The sequence below is a fragment of the Oncorhynchus mykiss genome, chromosome 12, assembly GCF_013265735.2.
Source record: "Oncorhynchus mykiss isolate Arlee chromosome 12, USDA_OmykA_1.1, whole genome shotgun sequence".
NCBI lineage: Eukaryota > Metazoa > Chordata > Actinopteri > Salmoniformes > Salmonidae > Oncorhynchus > Oncorhynchus mykiss.
Window position 1 is genome coordinate 57,030,743 of NC_048576.1, and position 21,598 is coordinate 57,052,340.

General features: G+C 41.2%; 2 protein-coding genes across 8 annotated transcripts in view; one reads left to right on the forward strand and one right to left on the reverse strand.

Annotated features, from left to right (window-relative positions):
• camkk1a (calcium/calmodulin-dependent protein kinase kinase 1, alpha a) overlaps window positions 1–2,960 on the forward strand; it is a 120,680-nt gene extending 117,720 nt beyond the window's left edge. For both annotated transcript variants that reach the window (XM_036937856.1, XM_036937858.1), the window contains one exon: window positions 825–2,960. In XM_036937856.1, coding sequence (XP_036793751.1) covers window positions 825–897 — 73 coding nt within the window. In that variant the 3' untranslated portion in view covers window positions 898–2,960. The remainder of the gene's footprint in view (window positions 1–824) is intronic.
• Window positions 2,961–6,128: 3,168 nt separating this feature from the next.
• The window catches only part of LOC110537827 (P2X purinoceptor 1), a 52,646-nt gene continuing 37,176 nt past the window's right edge, over window positions 6,129–21,598 (reverse strand). For 2 of the 6 annotated variants that reach the window (XM_036937859.1, XM_021624244.2), the window contains exons 7-14: window positions 20,383–20,524; window positions 19,881–20,026; window positions 19,306–19,396; window positions 19,120–19,185; window positions 16,968–17,063; window positions 15,121–15,219; window positions 13,043–13,084; window positions 6,129–6,894 (exon numbers count right to left, since the gene is read on the reverse strand). In XM_036937859.1, the coding sequence (XP_036793754.1) occupies window positions 13,052–13,084; window positions 15,121–15,219; window positions 16,968–17,063; window positions 19,120–19,185; window positions 19,306–19,396; window positions 19,881–20,026; window positions 20,383–20,524 (673 nt within the window). In that variant the 3' untranslated portion in view covers window positions 6,129–6,894; window positions 13,043–13,051. Of the gene's footprint in view, window positions 6,895–13,042; window positions 13,155–15,120; window positions 15,220–16,967; window positions 17,064–19,119; window positions 19,186–19,305; window positions 19,397–19,880; window positions 20,027–20,382; window positions 20,525–21,598 lie in introns of all 6 variants that reach the window. The other 4 variants (XR_005035031.1, XR_002475681.2, XM_021624245.2 and 1 more) reach the window with 4 other exon arrangements.

Consider the following 21,598-nt stretch of genomic DNA (forward strand, 5'->3'; position numbering starts at 1 on the left):
TATAGAATACTACTGTACTTACTATAGAATTCTGTAGTAAACTGGTATACAGTAGAATACTATACTACACACCTCGATCATGTGTAGTACTTACTATAGAAATGTGTAGTATACTGTGCAATACTATAGTAAATACTACAGTACAATACAGACTGCAAAAACATCACAGTACTACAGTAATATCCACAACAACCCTACAGTCTGCAAAAACACTACAGTAAATACTTTAGTATATACTACACTATATAATTTGCATACACCCTGCCCATTCCCCTCACCATATCCCAATTTGTGCCACCAATATCTATACTTGGCATGTAGGTTTCTCATTTATGGGTGGCACAAATTGGGATATATTGTGTTCCCTACAGGTTATAGAAAAGAGCAGAAACTCTGAACTGATCTGTTCAGACTTCAGTCCTACCTACCTACCTACAGGTTATGGAAAATTTGCTGTTGGAGTATTTTGTCCAGTAGATTTCCTCAAAGACAAAGCCCCCACTGCTATGTCAAAGCTATAAAAAAAAAAAACACTACAGTAAATACTATACAGAAGTCCGCAAAAACACTACAGTGAATACTATAGTATTTAACCATAGTATACTATAGTATTTTTTATTTTGGGATAAACTAGGCTTGTCATTTTATATTTGTATTCATATTTACAGATCACATACCAGTTTGTGATTAAGGCACATGAAAGTTCACATTTTCAAGAAGGCAACAACAACAAAAATATGTATTTGTTTTTACGGTTTCTCTCGTTCCCTGTCTCGCTCTCTCTCTCTCTCTTCCCCTCTATATGTCTCCTGTCACTCTTTCAGAAAGGGCAGCAGTGGAGAGGGAAGTAGGGAGGGAGAGCTCGAAGACCTACATGAAGATGAACCCTTCTCCTGAATCCCGTTCCTCCTCCTCTCCTCCAGTCAGCTCAGCCCAGTTCTACACAGTTCTTAACCGCAATCTTACGCTCCTACCTTCAGTGCTTCTGGACTGAAACAGTGTTTTTACTTGTGAGAAGTGGTTCAACTCAAGCATGGCTTCCCCTTTAAAAATGATATGCCGTTCCCCTTTAAAGCCCAATCTGTACATTGCCTCTCTCCCTTTAAATCTATGATGCACTCCGCTCTTCTAATCCTTTCCTTCCCTCCATCCCTCCCTGATCTCTCCTCACTCCATCATTGCGTGTAATCACCCAAAGAAGCACATAGAACCCAGACAACACTGTACCACTGCCAGGCGTACTCAAGACTACTGGAAATTCCTGCTGTATGTCCGTCTGCTGGCATTATGTTGCTGAGGAGAAGAGGAATTTCGTGTTTCGATGTCACTTTACCTAGACAATGCATGGTGAACGTTATCGCTGTTCAGAGGCACCATTCACAGTGGACAATATTGGTGCCCTAAGAGCCAGCATGACCAAGAGACTGGAGCATGCAACTGACATTATTACGCCCCCTACCGTTTGAAACAAGACATACACACAGGGCTTTTTTTCAGTAGTTTGAAGGGGCAATCTGCAGACGCTTCATACATTTTTGGACTTATAAATGTATTAATTATATATACCTATGATTCTTGAAGAATATAACTTATAAATGCCTCATAAGCTTAGTTTAACTGCCATACCCCATCAGAACCAAAAGCTTGTTTTACTCCAATGTCTGTAAACACACACTGTATAGCCTCAAAATATGCTTGACACTATCATTTGTATATATTGAAGGGTCAGTCCTTGCATCCATAGCTCTATCTATTAATATCAGAGTGTTTACATTTTTCCAGGCCCATCTTTCAGCTTTTTACCAAAACAGAGGGGAACCTTTTTGTTATTGTTTCATCTGCGGATTGCCCCATTAATGCTGCAGCGTTGTACATAGATCATAAATGTGTGTGTCGGTGTAATGTCATTGTTGTCTATCTCACCCGTACATGCTAAGCTGTCAACATAACCCTTAAGTAATAATAATAATAATATATTTTAAGCACTTTACAAGACACCCAAATTCACTTTACGTACACAATCTAATCTGCACGATTAAAAGCAATAAAATCATACATTAAAATGAGTAAGTATATAAAACTACACCGAACATAAGGACAGACTAACCAGGTGGAAAAAAACTAAACAGGATGACACTAACTAGGGATGTGAACTAGTGAGGGATCTCTAAGACAACAGATAATGTGAAGAGGTGTGTCTTTAGTCTGGACTTGAATATGCGTATGGATTGTGAGGTTTTGACTTGGAGAGGGAGGGAGTTCCAGAGTTGGGGGGGCTGCAATGCTAGAAGCATTGTCTCCCATGGAGCAGAGCCTGGTGTGAGAGATGGTTAGGAGGCCAATTTCAGAAAAGCGCAGTGAAGTGTAGGGGTGCAGGAGGTCAGTAAGGTATGTGAGCATTTTGAAAATGATCCTGTATTGAACTGGGAGCCAGTGGAGTTTCAGGGTGGGGGTGATGTGGTTTGGTGTCTGTGTGGACTGGTCTCTTCCTCTGTGTTGCTCTAATTGTCTCCCCTTCATTCTCTAATGTTTTTAGTAGGGTACAGAATTAGAGACGTGTTGTTTCTCTGAATCTCAGGCAGTAGGATGAAGCAAGCCTGTTTCTCTCCCCTGTCTCCTAGACTCTGACAAGAAGCAGCAACCTATCCTCCTTAAAACACATTTGAAGCCCACAATTGTGAAAGGGGGAACACTAATCATATTTATGCAGCCAATTAATCACCCTCCCAGAACCAAGTAAATGTTTTATTTCAATTTAGGAAAAACTTCATTGGAAATTGGCCCATTCATTGATAGGGATGCATGTGAGATTGTACAGCAGTAAACTGGGTTATTTGTCCTTTATACATTCTTCTCCATTTCAAAATGGAAGTGAAAGCAGGTAATGGTGTTTGTATGTACTGTTTCTTGATTAGTAAAAGGTTAATTTATGAAATAAATGTGAATAATTGTGTTATTCTCACAACATCCAAGCATGGTGAAGGCTGCACAAATGTAATAATTGTGTTATTCTCATAACATCCAAGCATGGTGAAGGCTGCACAAATGTAATAATTGTGTTATTCTCACAACATCCAAGCATGGTGAAGGCTGCACAAATGTAATAATTGTGTTATTCTCACAACATCCAAGCATGGTGAAGGCTGCACAAATGTAATAATTGTGTTATTCTCACAACATCCAAGCATGGTGAAGGCTGCACAAATGTAATAATTGTGTTATTCTCACAACATCCAAGCATGGTGAAGGCTGCACAAATGTAATAATTGGTTATGACATGTAAATGTAGTTAAAGGAGGAGTTTGGTGGTCACTTTATGAAGTGTTAGAGTTAGACCAAGAGTTTAAAGTAATACAGAAATGATTGGTATTTCAGTTGTGGTTAGGATATATTGACCAAATTATCAGGAAAGTTTGGGATGTATTTTCCCTTCAAAATGCCCCTGGGCGGCCCTAGAAGTGCGTGTGTAAGTGTGTGTGATGGATAATCTCCAGTTAGACTCTGTAATTAGAGGGAGCTTTCAGAACTTTAATAGCTGTCATGGTGTTTCTTTGTTTGGTTGTGACAAACAGCTAAAGAGGGGACTCTCTCTCTCTCCCCCCCTCCCTGTTTATCTGCCTATCCCTCTCTTCCCCTTTCTCTTTCCTTCTCCCTTCCTCCACACCACTCTCTCCTTCTCTGTCTCCCTCTCTATCCCTCCACCTCTCTCTGTTTCCCTCCCTCTCTCTCTGCCAGCTCAGGCACTTTGTACTATATATGAAAGCGTGTTGTCAGTCAGAGCACAGCGATCTGTTCCACAGCTCTTCCAGGGACCATTACAATATGGTGATTAGGAACAACACAAACAACAACAACTATCTATTCACAACCACACAATCCCCATGTGGCAGAGAATGGCCCAGTGGAGTGATTTCCATTCATCCCTCTCTTCCGACTTGATGCAATTCTATTGTGCAAAACACTCCATTGAAATTAGGTTCTGAGAATCGATAGGAGGGTAGCATATACATATACAAGGGTCAATGCCTCTTCTGAATTGAGCCTCTGTGATTTGAGCCTCTCAATTTTAAAAACTACTAATTGTGTGCACAATCATAGAAATGATGGACACAATTTATGCAACTTCAAAACATGTTTCCTATAATATCATCTTAGTCATGCAGTATTTATAGGCAGTATGGAAGACCTGATGTCAGTAGATGTGTGTTTGGGAGATGTGTAATATTGCTGTCTGTCTGTCTCTCTAAAACCAGGATTCAGTCTTATCACACTGTGTTGACAATTCAGCTTTTAAAGGCAATGTTCCTACATTTGCTGAGATTGCATTCATGGTAAACGTTGCAGATGTCGGCGCATTCGGAAATTACCTTTGAATGGCACATTGTCGACAGCTGCGATATAGGGAATAGCCACTATATAGGGAATAGCCACTATATAGGGAATAGCCACTATATAGGGAATAGCCACTATATAGGGAATAGCAACTATATAGGGAATAAGCACTGTATAGGGAATAGCCACTGTATAGGGAATAGCCACTATATAGGGAATAGCTATATAGGGAATAGCAACTATATAGGGAATATCCACTATAGGGAATAGCTACTGTATAGGGAATAGCCACTGTATAGGGAATAGCCACTACATAGCGATTAGCGTGCCATTTTGGATGCATCGTAACCCTCTGGTGGACATATCAGTGCACCTGTTAGGTGCTACAGTCAGAGAATGGGTAGAGGGGTAGAGGGATCGTAGTGGAAGAAAAAAGCTTTATTATGCATTCCCTGTGGGCCAGAGAGTGTTCTCTCTTTCACTCACTTATTCCCATCTTCTCTTTTTCCCAGTCTTTTTCTTCTTCATTGCCCTGCTGTTGCCTTTACACGTCAGTGTCACCTATTTACGGCAGCCATATTTAATTGTCTTTGTGAATATATATATATATATATATATATATATATATATATATTTATATATATTTTTTTTTTATCATTTCTGTTACCGGTACATGCAATTTCAAGTGCAGAGTTTCAATCAACCATATGAAGAGCTTGCTTTGTTTTCTGCTATGGCTTTTTATTTTGTTACCTTTACTTTTTTCCCCTGCTACCTTTAGGGTGAACACTATGTTCGTGTTGCGCTGGACGTAGTTGCTTTTTGATGGAGCTTTTAAGGGTTTGTCTTAACCCACAGACTGACCGGTGACTAACTTCTCCTAACTGAAGGGCTGTTGGGATTGGAACAAAGACGGCACCTGTTGTGAACCAGCTGTCTGCCATGTTCAAGTCCCCTCTGATGAGATGGCACTTTATATGTTGACGGTGATGCTAAAGGGAAACAGTCTGTCTGGAGCACTGCACTCGCAATAATCTTTATCCGTGTCTAAGGTGTATTTACCTTTGTAATGTATGTGTTTATATGTACAGGTATGTGTGTGTGTCAGAAGTGCAATGTTGTTGTCATTAGATTACTTCAGTGTTGTGTTCTGATTCTAAATGCACTCAGGTGCTCTTTCTTTCTGTCTATTAGTCCAGGTACATTACATTGTCTTGGGAGTTGAGCTGGATGATATTGACACTTTTATAATTCCTTCAACCAGGGGTAAAGAGGGAATCGTCTTCAACAGATGAAACAGGCCTGTGAGAGTGTACATAATGTTAAGATTAGGACAGTGTCATGGTTTTAGCATCGCTGCTATGTATCATATGGGATTGTCCAGTCTCTGTGTTAAAAGGTCCTGTTTCCTGTGTTGATAGATGTCTGCACTGTTTCGCCTTTCTCTGAAGCCCTGTTTATACCTGGTGTTAATCTGCGTCGTGTCCTGATCTCTTCCACATTATTATTGTGTCCACATTTTTAGTCAAGTGTAGGCATTTTAAAGACGTATTGTGAAATGATTTATCAGAATTTATAACGGACAAGATCAGGATGAAGGATGCATGTTAGAAGCAGGTATGAATGGGGCTTGAATGTCAAGGTTCGTAAAGTCCCACAAACAAAAAAGCATGGCCCACCTGTACTGAATGCAGCTGTTACAAAAATATATAAATATGTACCAAATATATACAGAAGCTATTTTTGCATGCTTTTTGTACACCTAGGCACACAATAAAAGAAAACAATTATTATAATAATTTTTGAATAATTTTGTATTTTGTAAGTAACCTGTAAAAGGACATACAAGAGTAAAACCTAAACTCAAAACATGGTTTATTGAATTCACATGGCAATCGCAAACTGTAAATACATAATTATTTGTCTTTCGAAGTGGAGTACCCCACCAGTAGTCCTTCTAGTGTTGTCTCTTGAAGACAACATTGAGGGCTCTGTGCCGATGGAAGAGGTTTGAAATGGGTGGTGCTACCATAAAGTATAAATAACCGTGTTATAAACATGTTATGGAACTGTTATAATGGTCATATCAAGTTGTAAATCGGTGGTTCTCCCATAAAGTAGAAGGGCTGCTAAAAATGTGTTATAAACCATGGAGCTTTGAGGTAATGAACCAACACTCAACTAATACTCAGTGCTAATTCTGCAATGTTGAGAGAACAGTGCTTTTAGGGTTAGGGTATTCTTATTCTTATTATGAGGTGAACAAAGGAGGGCGGCTGCTTCTGTCTCTGAAAGAATGATATGCTGTATTTATCTCGGTTTATCTCCTAAACAGAGCATCATTTGAGGTCTGTTGCCAAGATTTGAAGGTATAAATAATTAGCAGTTGAATAATTGAGCTGAAGAGAGAAGAATGTTGTTTGAGACTGTATTTTCCTGTCCAAGTGTCCTTTGCATGGCAGTACAGCCTGGAGTCTGTGTTCTGCAGAGTTGGAGCTGGATCCACCTGTTTCTGCTGTCTGGAGCCCAAGAGTCATGAATCTGCCCTTTTTAGGATCACTCCTGTAGGAGAGAAACAGAAAACATGGCCATGTTCAAATGGGACTTTAAAAACAGGTCATTTAGCCCACTGGGCAGTTCAATAGGCCTATGTCACAGGGGGCATAGATTAGAGTGTGCACATAAGGAAAGAATTGTGTCAGATGTTAAATGTTTTGAAGTCCTAAGAATTGACTCCCCACAAATACTTTAACATTCTCATGTGGTTAACTGATGTGTTTCTTCTGGTCCATGTTTGAATACTTTCCAAAATGCATCCCTCCGTCCTCCTTCCCTTCCTTGACGTAAGTATTGACGGTAAGTATGTAAGCAATGGTTCTAATGCATAGCGTCTACCTATCCAGTCATGTCAGATCAGGGATTACTGTAGTTAAGAAATAATATATCTATTTTTTTTAATTAGTCCACTCCCACTGGACACACCACGTACTTTCAAAGTCGAAGTAAAAAGGTCTGTGTAGCTGGTGTAGGGAGTCAGGTGCAGGGCAGCAGATATGAGTAATCAACGTACTTTTACTCAAAATGTCCAATGTACAAAGTAACATCACGAGCACACCATAACAGACCGAAAATACAAATAAACAATCACTCACAAATACAACATGGGGAACAGAGGGTTAAATAATAAACAAGTAATTAGTTGAGTGAAGCCAGGTGTGAAAAGACAAATGGAAAATGAAAAGTGGATCGGCGATGGCTAGAAAGCAGGTGACGTCGACCGCCGAACGAACAAAGAGAGGCACCGACTTCGGCAGAAGTCGTGACAGTCATTGATTGGGTAATATTTGGTTGAGATGTTGATTAATTGCAGCCTATATTCACCCACTCAAAAAGACAGCCGAAAGTTAGTTGAATTTCCAACATGTTATCATTATGCTTTCAACCATCTAAAAGCACAACCAAATTCCAATGGAAAAACAATGTCTGATTTTTGGTTAAATTGTCAACCAAATGTCTATCACTGTGATTTCAACCATTTAAAACCAGAGAAAAGCTAAAATAGGAGTACAATGTCATATTTTTATTATTTTTACAACAGATGAATGTGTTATCACTGTGATTCATCTAATAGCAAAACCAAACTACCTGTTTGCAGTTGAGATTACAGCAAGTGATCGATGTCGTTCAAAATTCTGTACAGATTATTACAGCAATTGTGAAGATCTCCACAGACCTATGACAACCTATGCATGCAATCTTGGAAATGCACACTTCATGTGATTACATAATAAGAAATGTATAGTTACAGTAACCTCAAAATGTGGACAGTAGTTAAGATGGCGCCGAAGAGGATGGCTGACGTTATACATGCCCGTAACCAATTGTGCTATTTTGTTCGTTTTTTTTGCGTTGTTTGTAACTTATTTTTGTACTTATTTTGTACATATGTCACGTTCTGACCTTTTATTTCCTTTGTTTTGTATTTATTTAGTATGGTCAGGGTGTGAGTTGGGTGGGCAGTCTGTTTGTTTTTCTATGTTTTGGGGTATTTCTATGTTTCGGCCTAGTATGGTTCTCAATCAGAGGCAGGTGTCATTAGTTGTCTCTGATTGAGAATCATACTTAGGTAGCCTGGGTTTCACTGTGTGTTTGTGGGTGATTGTTCCTGTCTCTGTGTTTTGCACCAGACAGGGCTGTTTTTGGTTTTCCACGTTTGTTGTTTTGTGTTTCTCCTTTTTTCATTAAACATGAATCAATATAATCACGCTGCTTTTTGGTCCGCCTCTACTTCACCACAAGAAGACCGTTACAACATAATGTTGCTGCTACCATTAGTTATGACTGAAAATAACTTCTGGACATCAGAAGTGGGATTACTCACCACGAACTGGAAGAAGCTTTTTCCTTTAACGAGTCCGACGAGGAAGATATACTGCTCTCCTGGGAACAGGCCCAGATTCCTGTCATTTGCGTGAAGAAAAGACGGAGGAAAAGAGGATGCAGATCGGGCTGCCTTTCGAGAATCCGTAGGCGAGCGACTAAACTCCCAATGCCATCAATTCTACTTGCTAACATGCAATCGTTGGAAAATAAAATTGATGACCTACGATTAAGATTATCCTACCAACATGACATTAAGAACTGTAATATTTTATGTTTCACAGAGTTGTGGCTGAACGACAACACGGATAATATAGAGCTGGGGGGATTTTCAATGCACTGGCAGAACAGAGACGCTACATCTGGTAAGACAAGGGGTGGGGGTGTGTGTGTCTTTGTCAATAACAGCTGGTGCGCGATGTCTAATATTGAAGAATTCTCTAGGTATTTCTCCCCTGAAGTAGAGTACATTATGATAAGCTGTAGACCACACTATCTACCAACAGAGTTCTCATCTATATTATTCTTAGCCTTCTATTTACCACCACAGACCGACCGATGCAGGCACTAACACCGCACTCAACCAATTCTATAAAGCCATTAGCAAACAAGAAAACGCTCACCCAGAAGCGGCGCTCCTCGTGGCCAGGGACTTTAATGCAGGTGTCATGACATTGCCCTCTTTGGGTACAGCGAGCACCATCCTCCGATCTCTGCTTCTACAACCAGACTGCTGTGGTCAGAGAGAGGTCCTAAATTCCTGAGGAGAAGACCCCGCCTCATGGCCACATAGTATAAGAGACAAAGTGAATTTTCATAGAGAACAAAGGAATTTCTTCCACATCACAGAACTTGAGCTCCGAACAAATTTCATGTTCCGGAGAAGGTAATAAAGATCGGTGAAGAATCCGGCTACGAACTGGTCCGTTTGTTACAACTTGGGGGAGCTCATGGGAGACGGTGTGGCCACATTACCATAACGCTGTTTATATAATAGCCTCAGATATGAGGTTTACATCTAATTTTTGTATAAAAAGAATGAGTGAGTATGATACTGTTTGTAAAATTTCAGAATAAGAACAAGTCTGATATTAATTACTAGTCTGCTGCTAGGAATTCGGTATGAGAGACAGACAGACAGACCAGTGACTTGCTCAATATGGATGTGGATGCTACGCTACAGGATTGTTTTTCTAGCACAGACTGGAATATGTTCCGGGATTCATCCAATGGCATTGAGGAGCATACACTTCAGTCATCGGCTTCGTCCCCACAGTGACCGTATGTACATATCCCAAACAGAGTTATGAATTACAGGCAAAATCCGCATCGAGCTAAAGGCTAGAGCTGCCTCTTTCAAGTAGCGGGACACTAATCCGGACGCCTATAAAAAATCCCGCTATGCCCTCAGACGAACCATCAAACAGGCAAAGCGTCAACACAGGACTAAGATTGAATCCTACTACACCGGCTCTGATGCTCGTCGGATGTGGCAGGGCTTGAAAACTATTACGGACTACGAAGGGAAACCCAGACGCTAGTTGCCCAGTGACGCGAGCCTACCAGATGAGCTAAATTTCTTCTATGCTATACCCCCTGTATATAGCAAATCAAATGTATTAGTCACATACACATGGTTAGCAGATGTTAATGCGAGTGTAGCGAAATGCTTGTGCTTCTAGTTCTGACAATGCAGTAATAACCAACAAGTAATCTAACAATTCCAAAACTACTACCTTATACACACAAGTGTAAAGGGATAAAGAATATGTACATAAAGATATGAATGAGTGATGGTACAGAATGGCATAGGCAAGATGGAGTAGATGGTATAGAGTACAGTATATACATATGAGATGAGTAATGTAGGGTATGTAAACAAAGTGGCATAGTTTAAAGTGGCTAGTGATACATATATTACATAAAGATGGAGTAGATGATAGAGTACAGTATATACATATGAGATGAGTAATGTAGGGTATGTAAACATTATATTAAGTAGCATTGTTTAAAGTGGCTAGTGATATATTTTTACATCAATTTCCATCAATTTTCATTATTAAAGTGGCTGGAGTTGAGTCTGTGTTTTGGCAGCAGCCACTCAATGTTAGTGGTGGCTGTTTAACAGTCTGATAGAAGCTGTTTTTCAGTCTCTCGGTCCCTGCTTTGATGCACCTGTACTGACCTCGCCTTCTGGATGATAGATCCTTGATGATCTTTATGGCCTTCCTGTGACATCGGGTGGTGTAGGTGTCCTGGAGGGCAGGTAGTTTGCCCCCGGTGATGCGTTGTGCAGATCTCACTACCCTCTGGAGAGCCTTACGGTTGTGGGCGGAGCAGTTGCCGTACCAGGCGGTGATACAGCCCGACAGGATGCTCTCGATTGTGCATCTGTAGAAGTTTGTGAGTGCTTTTGGTGACAAGCCGAATTTCTTCAGCCTCCTGCGCCTTCTTCACCACGCTGTATGTGTGGGTGGACCAATTCAGTTTGTCCGTGATGTGTACGCCGGGGAACTTTAAAACTTACTACCCCTTACTAGCCTCGTTATTGTTATGTTATTGTGTTACTTTTTATTATTATTTTTATTATTGCTTTAGTTTATTTGGTAAATATTTTCTGAACTCTTCTTGAAGTGCACTGTTGGTTAAAAACTTCTTAGTGATCCCTTCCCGCTCAGATCCCGATAACGGGATTGATTTGACAACATCCAGTGAAATTGCAGTGCGCCAAATTCTAAAACAGAAATACTCATTATATAAATTCAGAAAACATACATGTATAATACATCCAAATAAAGCTTAACTTCTTATTAACCGTGCCTCAGTGTCGGATTTCAAATAGGCTTTACGGCGAATGCAGACCATGTGATTATCTGAGGACAGCACCCTGCATACAAACACATGAAAGTCATATTTCAACCAGCCATGTGCGACACAAAACTCAGAAATAACGATATAATTCATGCCTTACCTTTGAAGATCTTCTTCTGTTGGCACTCCAAATGTCCCAGAAACATCACAAATGGTCCTTTTGTTCGATAAATTCCTTCTTTATACCCCCAAAATGTCCATTTATTTGGTGCGTTTGATTCAGAAAATACACCGGTTCCAACTCGCCCAACATGACTACAAAGTATCTAATAAGTTACATGTAAACTTGGTCCAAACATTTCAAACAACGTTCCTAATCCAAATTTAGATATCGTAAAACGTAAATAAATTATACAATTTAAGACGAGATAAACTGTGTTCAATACCGGACGAAAACAAAGTGAAGCGCGTTCCAGGTCGCACGCACCAAAAGACTAGAGTCCACCTGGAGTGACACATGGAAAGAACAGGGCTACTTCTTCATTTCTCAAAAGAAAAACATCAACCAATTTCTAAAGACTGACATCACGTGGAAGCCATAGGAACTGCAACCAGATTCCTATTAAAATGGGCTTACCATAGAAAACTAATGGAAAACAGATTGACCTCAAAATAATTCCCTGGATGGATTGTGCTCGGGGTTTCGCCTGCCAAATCAGTTATGTTATACTCACAGACATTATTCAAACAGTTTTAGAAAGTGTTCTATCCAAATTCACTAATAATATGCATATCCTAGCTTCTGGGCCTAAGACCCAAAGGGGTGTAGTAGATGGCCAATATACCACGGCTAAGGGCTATTCTTAGGCACCACGCAACAATAGTTTATTACTTTTTTCCAATCCAATGTATTTTCCACGTACATTCCACGTCATAATACGTTGACAAATGATGTTTAAACAACATTGATTCAACCAGTTTGTGCCCAGTGAACTGTTAATACAGTCCCAAAATGTTTAGCATGTCAGTTTTCAAGATAAATTACTTTCAAAAAGCAAAGTATAGCACTACCACATGCGTAATGTATCATCATGATGATGTGGCAGTGCTACACGCATCTTAAAAGTGCTACAGCTTGAAAGCTTCACTGCTGACATGCAAACATTTTTGGGACGATTTCAACAGTGGACTAATGAGTGGATTATTCCTTTAAGGAAGGGAGGAAAGGAGAAGGGATTTGTTTGAAGTATTCCAACAGAAACCAGAGGACCCACACCAGTCAACACAAACCTCAGATTGATTGCAGTAAGTCAGTGATGCACTAGCACCTCATCTGAATGTTTCTGTGTGGCCAAGAAGACGTCAATTATATGCTACAGCACAATATATTTTGGTCTTTCACTCACTTTAACCAACTTTTACAGTTTAAGGTGATCAAAATGGTGCACACAAACACGCATGCATGTGCACACGCGTACACACGCACACACACACACAAACACACACACAATGTGCTTACCTTGGATACTTATTTTTCTGACGAGAACTCGTCTAAAGGTTCCTGAAAGACAGACTCAGACTTAGAAGGATCCATTTGTATCTGACTAGTTCCTGTGTCCCTTGTTTTAAACCTAAAACTCTCAAGAGAAACCAAACAAAGCATGTAAGATGTACACTGCTCAAAAAAATAAACACACTAACACTAAAATAACACATCCTAGATCTGAATGAATGAAATATTCTTATTAAATACTTTTTTCTTTACATAGTTGAATTTGCTGACAACAAAATCACACAAAAATTATCAATGGAAATCAAATGTATCAACCCATGGGGGTCTGGATTTGGAGTCGCACTCAAAATTCAAGTGGAAAACCACACTACAGGCTGATCCAACTTTGATGTAATGTCCTTAAAACAAGTCACAATGAGGCTCAGTAGTGTGTGTGGCCTCCACGTGCCTGTATGACCTCCCTTTAACGCCTGGGCATGCTACTGATGAGGTGGTGGATGGTCTCCTGAGGGATCTCCTCCCAGACCTGGACTAAAGCATCCGCCAACTCCTGGACAGTCTGTGGTGCAATGTGGCGTTGGTGGATGGAGCGAGACATGATGTCCCAGATGTGCTCAATTGGATTCAGGTCTGGGGAACGGGCGGGCCAGTCAATGCCTTCCTCTTGCAGGAACTGCTGACACACTCCAGCCACATGAGGTCTAGCATTGTCTTGCATTAGGAGGAACCCAGGGCCAACCGCACCAGCATATGGTCTCACAAGGGGTCTGAGGATCTCATCTCGGTACCTAATGGCAGTCGGGCTACCTCTGGCGAGCACATGGAGGGCTGTGCGGCCCCCCAAAGAAATGCCACCCCACACCATGACTGACCCACCGCCAAACCGGTCATGCTGGAGGATGTTGCAGGCAGCAGAACGTTCTCCACGGCGTCTCCAGACTCTGTCACGTGTGAACCTGCTTTCATCTGTGACGAGCACAGGGCGCCAGTGGCGAATTTGCCAATCTTGGTGTTCTCTGGCAAATGCCAAACTGGGGGCTGTAAGCCAAACTGGGGGCTGTAAGCACAACCCCCACCTGTGGACGTCTGGCCCTCATACCACCCTCATGGAGTCTTTCTGACCGTTTGAGCAGACACATGCACATTTGTGGCCTGCTGGAATTCATTTTGCAGGGTTCTGGCAGTGCTCCTCCTGCTCCTCATTGCACAAAGGCGGAAGTAGCGGTCCTGCTGCTGGGTTGTTGCCCTCCTACGGCCTCCTTCACGTCTCCTGATATACTGGCGTGTCTCCTGGTAGCGCCTCCATGCTCTGGACACTACGCTGACAGGCACAGCAAACCTTCTTGCCACAGCTCGCATTGATGTGCCATCCTGGATGAGCTGCACTACCTGAGCCACTTGTGTGGGTTGTAGACTCCGTCTCATGCTACCACTGGAGTGAAAGCACCGCCAGCATTCAAAAGTGACCAAAACATCAGCCAGGAAGCATAGGAACTGAGAAGTAGTCTGTGGTTATCACCTGCAGAACCACTCCTTTATTGGGGGTGTCTTGCTAATTGCCTATAACTTCCACCTGTTGTCTATTCCATTTGCACAACAGCATGTGACATTTATTGTCAATCAGTGTTGCTTCCTAAGTGATTTCACAGAAGTGTGATTGACTTGGAGTTACATTGTGTTGTTTAAGTGTTCCCTTTATTTTTTTGAGCAGTGTATTTAAAAAATATTTACTTCATGTGAGGGTTGAATATAAGTGAATTACATCCAGATTAAGGTAAATAATATTCCATTTTAAACAGGTTTTTTGTAAGCTTTTTTTAACCAGAGAAGTCACATTGAGATTTAAGTCTCTTTTTCAAGTAAACCCTGGCCAAGAAAGCAGCATACATATACAGTAGTTACAGATATATTAGGCAAAACACAACATAAAATATAACAATGAATGGAAATTAAAACAGTGAAAATATCATGAAATAACCTAAAATCCCACAAAAACCCTCAATTGATCAGGGTTAGAACACAGCATGCACCAGCAACCTTGCCCCAAGACAAAGCACACTTTACTTTTCACTACATGCACTCACTTTATGTTGTAGGATTATATTGGCTGAGACTTGTGGTCCTGCATAGACGTCGGGGATGTAATAGATGAACGTGTTTATACCCAGCCTCAGGTTGTCGCACTGCAAATAAAAAACCAACGGTCTTCCCGTCTCATTTAGCCTCTTTAAAGAGAATAGCTGAGTAGGAGTAGTAGCAAGAGAGGAGGACAGCAGGTTAAGATCTGCCCTCCGTTTTCTCTACTTCTGTCAGAACAGAACATCATCTGTCTGTGTTGCCTGGTAACCATCTGAAGGGATATCTATCTAGGGACAGCTTTTTTAGACTTTAACTACAGAATGACAGTAGGACTTTGAATCTGTCCACGCATGCTGTTACTTAAAACTGGGATGGAAATAAACACGTTGTTTGAATAGTCCCCAATAGATGCTTTATAGATGTTCACTTGTCAACAAACTATTCAAGTAACTATCCACTCATCCTAACTCCAACCTTAGATTAATTTCCATATCCCAACTCAACCCTAACCCTGAACGCCAATGCTCCGTAGGCTCCGTACGGAGGGTGTGACGCAATTACAGGGCCTCTGGAGGCTTGTGGAGGCCAAATCGAGCTCCGCAAGGTATCGCTGTATCGATCGATGTAGCTCGGTATTGACATGAATGGTTGACGGTAGATGGGGCGAGAGGTCCTGTATAAACACAAACTCATTTCGTTGACAACCTTCTTCACAACAGCTCTACTCTTCTCCGCAAAGCACAATAAGTATGAATGCCCTGACTTCTGCAGACACTGTATCACCGTAACTGCTGTACAACCAAACCGAATTGGGATTGGTCATACAGCGCCTTTAACCCCATGTCCACATCCAAGCTGTGGCATATTAAACAGTGTTGCAGTTGACAGGGAGATTCTCAAATGCTCCTCTTCTACCACGGAATAGTTTTGAAATCCGCCGCACCCACTTTGAATCAGCAGTTTTTTTCTCAGGGGGAAAAAGGATGCCCACATTTAAAAACGATACGCTACTTATCGTTTATCTATAGAATGTCTAGCACAACTCATTACATACACATTGGTCGTTCTCGAATTGCGGTGGCATTTTGGCATGGGAAAAATGAACTTAATTTTTTTGTTTTGTATTTATTTAAATCTTCCCATTCTAAATCAACTAATATGGCAACTAAATTACTTTAAATATGCTTTACCATTATGATACAATTGTGCCACCAGTAGTAAAAGTAACACCAATGCATAGCCGCGGAAGTAGGGGTGCCGAGGGTGCTGCAGCACACCCTGATAAATCTGAATTGTTTTGTTTTTGTTTTCACAAAATTAGTGCACAAGGCCTTTATTACTCCTGTATGAGCAGAAAAAAATAGTTGTCAGCAGCGCGGGAAGCCATGCATCTTCCGACATCTTCCCACCACAATTCAAGAATGATTTCTTCTCTTTAATTGTTATTTGCCTGATGACACGCTAGTGGAGAAGGAGAGCCTAATTTTATACACGTGCATTTGTTTCCATGTTTTCTCTCCAATGAGGAAAGGATGCAGGTAATCGAGCCAATCCAATTGAGATTCTCCCATAGTTTGCTGATAGTTTGAGCATGCAGAGATCATCTCTTAGGGACAATGCAAATAAAGTGGGACCTAGTAGCCTTCCCCAAAGAAGGAGACAATTACACCATGTATTTCTTAGAGAAAACACATGAACTGCTGGGTAAATTACTATGTGTATTGTTGAGGGTCTGTCTGCCTAGTTTTCTGTACAACTTAGCATTTATAGAATGCCTCTATGCTCCCATTTTTTTGTTTAAACTGAATGACTGAGGATCAACGCTACAAAAAAGTTAGAAACTCAAACTCACCTGCTCTACTGTTTCTGTGACCTTGAATTTCATGTTGTTGTAGAACTCCCTCTTTGGTAGTAGATACAGAAGGATCAGATCGCATACTACAGTCGCCTTCGGAAACACAACACGATTATTAGCATCATAAACATAAAGAAATAATATACACTGACCAGGTGAATCCAGGTGAAAGCTACAGTGCCTTGCGAAAGTATTCGGCCCCCTTGAACTTTGCGACCTTTTGCCACATTTCAGGCTTCAAACATAAAGATATAAAACTATTTTTTTGTGAGGAATCAACAACAAGTGGGACACAATCATGAAGTGGAACGACATTTATTGGATATTTCAAACTTTTTTAACAAATCAAAAACTGAAAAATTGGAAGTGCAAAATTATTCAGCCCCCTTTACTTTCAGTGCAGCAAACTCTCTCCAGAAGTTCAGTGAGGATCTCTGAATGATCCAATGTTGACCTAAATGACTAATGATGATAAATACAATCCACCTGTGTGTAATCAAGTCTCCGTATAAATGCACCTGCACTGTGATAGTCTCAGAGGTCCGTTAAAAGCGCAGAGAGCATCATGAAGAACAAGGAACACACCAGGCAGGTCCGAGATACTGTTATGAAGAAGTTTAAAGCCGGATTTGGATACAAAAAGATTTCCCAAGCTTTAAACATCCCAAGGAGCACTGTGCAAGCGATAATATTGAAATGGAAGGAGTATCAGACCACTGCAAATCTACCAAGACCTGGCCGTCCCTCTAAACTTTCAGCTCATACAAGGAGAAGACTGATCAGAGATGCAGCCAAGAGGCCCATGATCACTCTGGATGAACTGCAGAGATCTACAGCTGAGGTGGGAGACTCTGTCCATAGGACAACAATCAGTCGTATAGAAGAAGAAAAGCCATTTCTTAAAGATATCCATAAAAAGTGTCATTTAAAGTTTGCCACAAGCCACCTGGGAGACACACCAAACATGTGGAAGAAGGTGCTCTGGTCAGATGAAACCAAAATTGAACTTTTTGGCAACAATGCAAAACGTTATGTTTGGCGTAAAAGCAACACAGCTGAACACACCATCCCCACTGTCAAACATGGCAGCATCATGGTTTGGGCCTGCTTTTCTTCAGCAGGGACAGGGAAGATGGTTAAAATTGATGGGAAGATGGATGGAGCCAAATACAGGACCATTCTGTAAGAAAACCTGATGGAGTCTGCAAAAGACCTGAGACTGGGACGGAGATTTGTCTTCCAACAAGACAATGATCCAAAACATAAAGCAAAATCTACAATGGAATGGTTCAAAATAAACATATCCAGGTGTTAGAATGGCCAAGTCAAAGTCCAGACCTGAATCCAATCGAGAATCTGTGGAAAGAACTGAAAACTGCTGTTCACAAATGCTCTCCATCCAACCTCACTGAGCTCGAGCTGTTTTGCAAGGAGGAATGGGAAAAAAATTCAGTCTCTTGATGTGCAAAACTGATAGAGACACACCCCAAGCGACTTACAGCTGTAATCGCAGCAAAAGGTGGCGCTACAAAGTATTAACTTAAGGGGGCTGAATAATTTTGCACGCCCAATTTTTCAGTTTTTGATTTGTTAAAAAAGTTTGAAATATCCAATAAATGTTGTTCCACTTGATGATTGTGTCCCACTTGTTGGTGATTCTTCACAAAAAAATACAGTTTTATATCTTTATGTTTGAAGCCTGAAATGTGGCAAAAGGTCGCAAAGTTCAAGGGGGCCGAATACTTTCGCAAGGCACTGTATGATCCCTTATTGATGTCACCTGTTAAATCCACTTCAATCAGTGTAGATGAGGGGGAGGAGACAGGTTAAAGAATCCTTTTCAAGCCTTGAGACAATTGAGACATGGATTGTGTATGTGTGCCGTTCAGAGGGCGAATGGGCAAGACAAATTGAGGCTGTTCTGAGGGCAAAAGGGGATACAACTCAATAATAGGAAGGCGTTCCAAATCTTTTGTACACTCAGTGGACATTTAACTATGTGTTCATAACTACCGCTGTCACACGACTGAATAGTTAAAGCTGTTTGTTTAGTCTACACTATGCAAGCTGCTTAAGAGATACTGTAGCCTACTTGAGATGCTGTATGCTTTGAAATACCAGATAGGATGTGTAGTATTGCAAGACTCACCACTCCAAAGATTCCAACGCCAGACCCTATAGCTGTTAGTGTTGGGATGATATCAAATTTTCTGGCCTGGGAAATAACAATACGATTAACAATCTTCATCGTTTTCATCTACCGTTGCAAGGGAGGAATTCAGAAACACTGGCTGGACCATTACAAGGATCGCAACCATGAACTTCATGAACTTACCACTGAACGAACAATGATGTCAAATCGAATCCCAAACACTTTCAGAAGTGTTCTTTTTTCCTGTTTGTCCTCCATATAATGCTTTGCATACCTAAAGCACAAAATGTAAACATTTGAGCAGCCTCTAGGCTAGTGCTTTAATCAGATCTGTATTTCTCGCTCTTCTGCCTTTTACATTACCTAAGCCATGCAACTAAGAGTACTCTGTATAATGAATACAGTCGTATACAGTCGTATAGAGCATACTCTTCTTAGTCACATGGCTAACAAGACCCCTTTCTAAGTGTTTTTCTTTCACTTATTCAAAATTCAGAACAGGCTTTTTGATTTACAATAAGAAAGGGGCCCTTAACAGAAAGGTCAATAAATACTTCACTGTTGTTGCAGATGGGGTTTTTTTCTGATTTATTGAGCTAGGACTGTGAAGATGAGACAGGAAATGCAGGCAAGATTGCGAGTCAGAAAGGCAGTGAGTCAGATTCAAACCCACACCGAATATGGGATAAAGTTGTACCAGAGTCTGCAGCACTAACCGCAAGACCACACAGGACACACATGGCAGATGTTTTATTTACCGGAAGTTGTATCCAACAGACGCTCTAGCCATGTCTATCTCATTGGGATTTCCATAGAGACCGTGGAAGGTGTAGACCGGTTTACACTCCGACTGGTCATAGTCCAGGTTACAGGTCCAGTCAATGACGATACCAATCGCCCCGCCCTGTCACATGACAATCAGTACAATACATCCAGTCAGTGAGGGTACAACTAACCCCAAACAACACAATACTATGCCATCAACATTGCCAATCAATGAAGGTACCAATAACACCTAAGTGAAAAAGTAGTCTCCAGACACTTAAATCAGAAGCAATTTCTGTTTTTTTTACTCATCTTTCCCTCGGTAATGACCTTCGTCAGAGCATACTCTCGTTACCAATAACACCACCATCGATCAATGACTCAACAATAAACACCAACACTATGATCACCAACACCGAACACACAGCCAACCCATGGATTGACAGGTGCTTGTAAACCTGCTTCACTCATAAATAGTATATTATTATTGCTCACCACTTTGGCTATGGTGGCGAAGTTGAAGCCAGACAGCTGTACCAAGTCACCCAGTCTGAAAATGGGACACAGTGGGGACGTTGTCGGGTCATACACACAACTCTTGATGTACTGATTGTCGATACCTTCTACAAGGTTACTCCTGGGAAGGGAATGGGAAGAGATCATTGTTAAAAAAGATGACAAGTTTATATCTTACTGTACTGGTTATTTAACTACATAGATATTTGAATCAATATCACATTTGGGATACTACTTGCCTAAACATGAATGGATCTGGTAATTATATCACTCCTACCACTACTTATGGATTAGCTGTCACATGCCATCGCAATCCTTATTTAATGCATTACATACACAATACAGTGAATTTGGAAAGTATTACGGCCCCTTGACTTTTTCCACATTTTGTTATGTTACAGCCTTATTCTAAAATTGATCAAATTTGATTAAAAGCATCTCTGCACAGCTATTTTCAGGTCTCTCCCAGAGATCATGTTCAAATCCGGGCTCTGGCTGGGCCACTCAAGGACATTCAGAGACTTGAACCGGAGCCATTCCTGCATTGTCTTGGCTGTGTGCTTAGGGTTGTTGTCTTGTTGGAAGGTGAACCTTTTCCCCAGTCTGAGGTTCTGAGGTTTTCATCAAGGATCTCTATGTACTTTGCTCCGTTCATCTTTACCTTGATCTTGACTAGTCTCCCAGTCCCTTCCTCTGAAAAACATCCCCACAGCATGATGCTGCCGCCACCATGCTTCACTGTAGGGATGGTGCCATGTTTCCTCCAGAAGTGACGCTTGGCATTCAGGCCAAAAAGTTAAATCTTGGTTTCATCAGACCAGAGAATCTTGTTTCTTATGGTCTGAAAGTCGTTTATGTGCCTTTTGGCAAACTCCAAGCGGGCTGTCATGTACCTTTTACTGAGGAGTAGCTTTCGTCTGGCCACTCTACCATAAAGGCCTGATTGGTGGAGTGCTGCATAGATGATTGTCCTTCTGGAAGGTTCTCCCATCTCCACAGAGGATCTCTGGAGCTCTGGCAGAGTGACCATCGCGTTCTTGGTCACCTCCCTGACCAAGGCTCTTCTCCTCCGATTGCTCAGTTTAGTTGGGTGGCCAGCTTTAGGAAGAGTCTTGGTGGTTCTTCCATTTAAGAATCGTGGAGGCCACTGTGTTCTTGGGGACCTTCAATGCTGCAGAAATGTTTTGGTGCACTT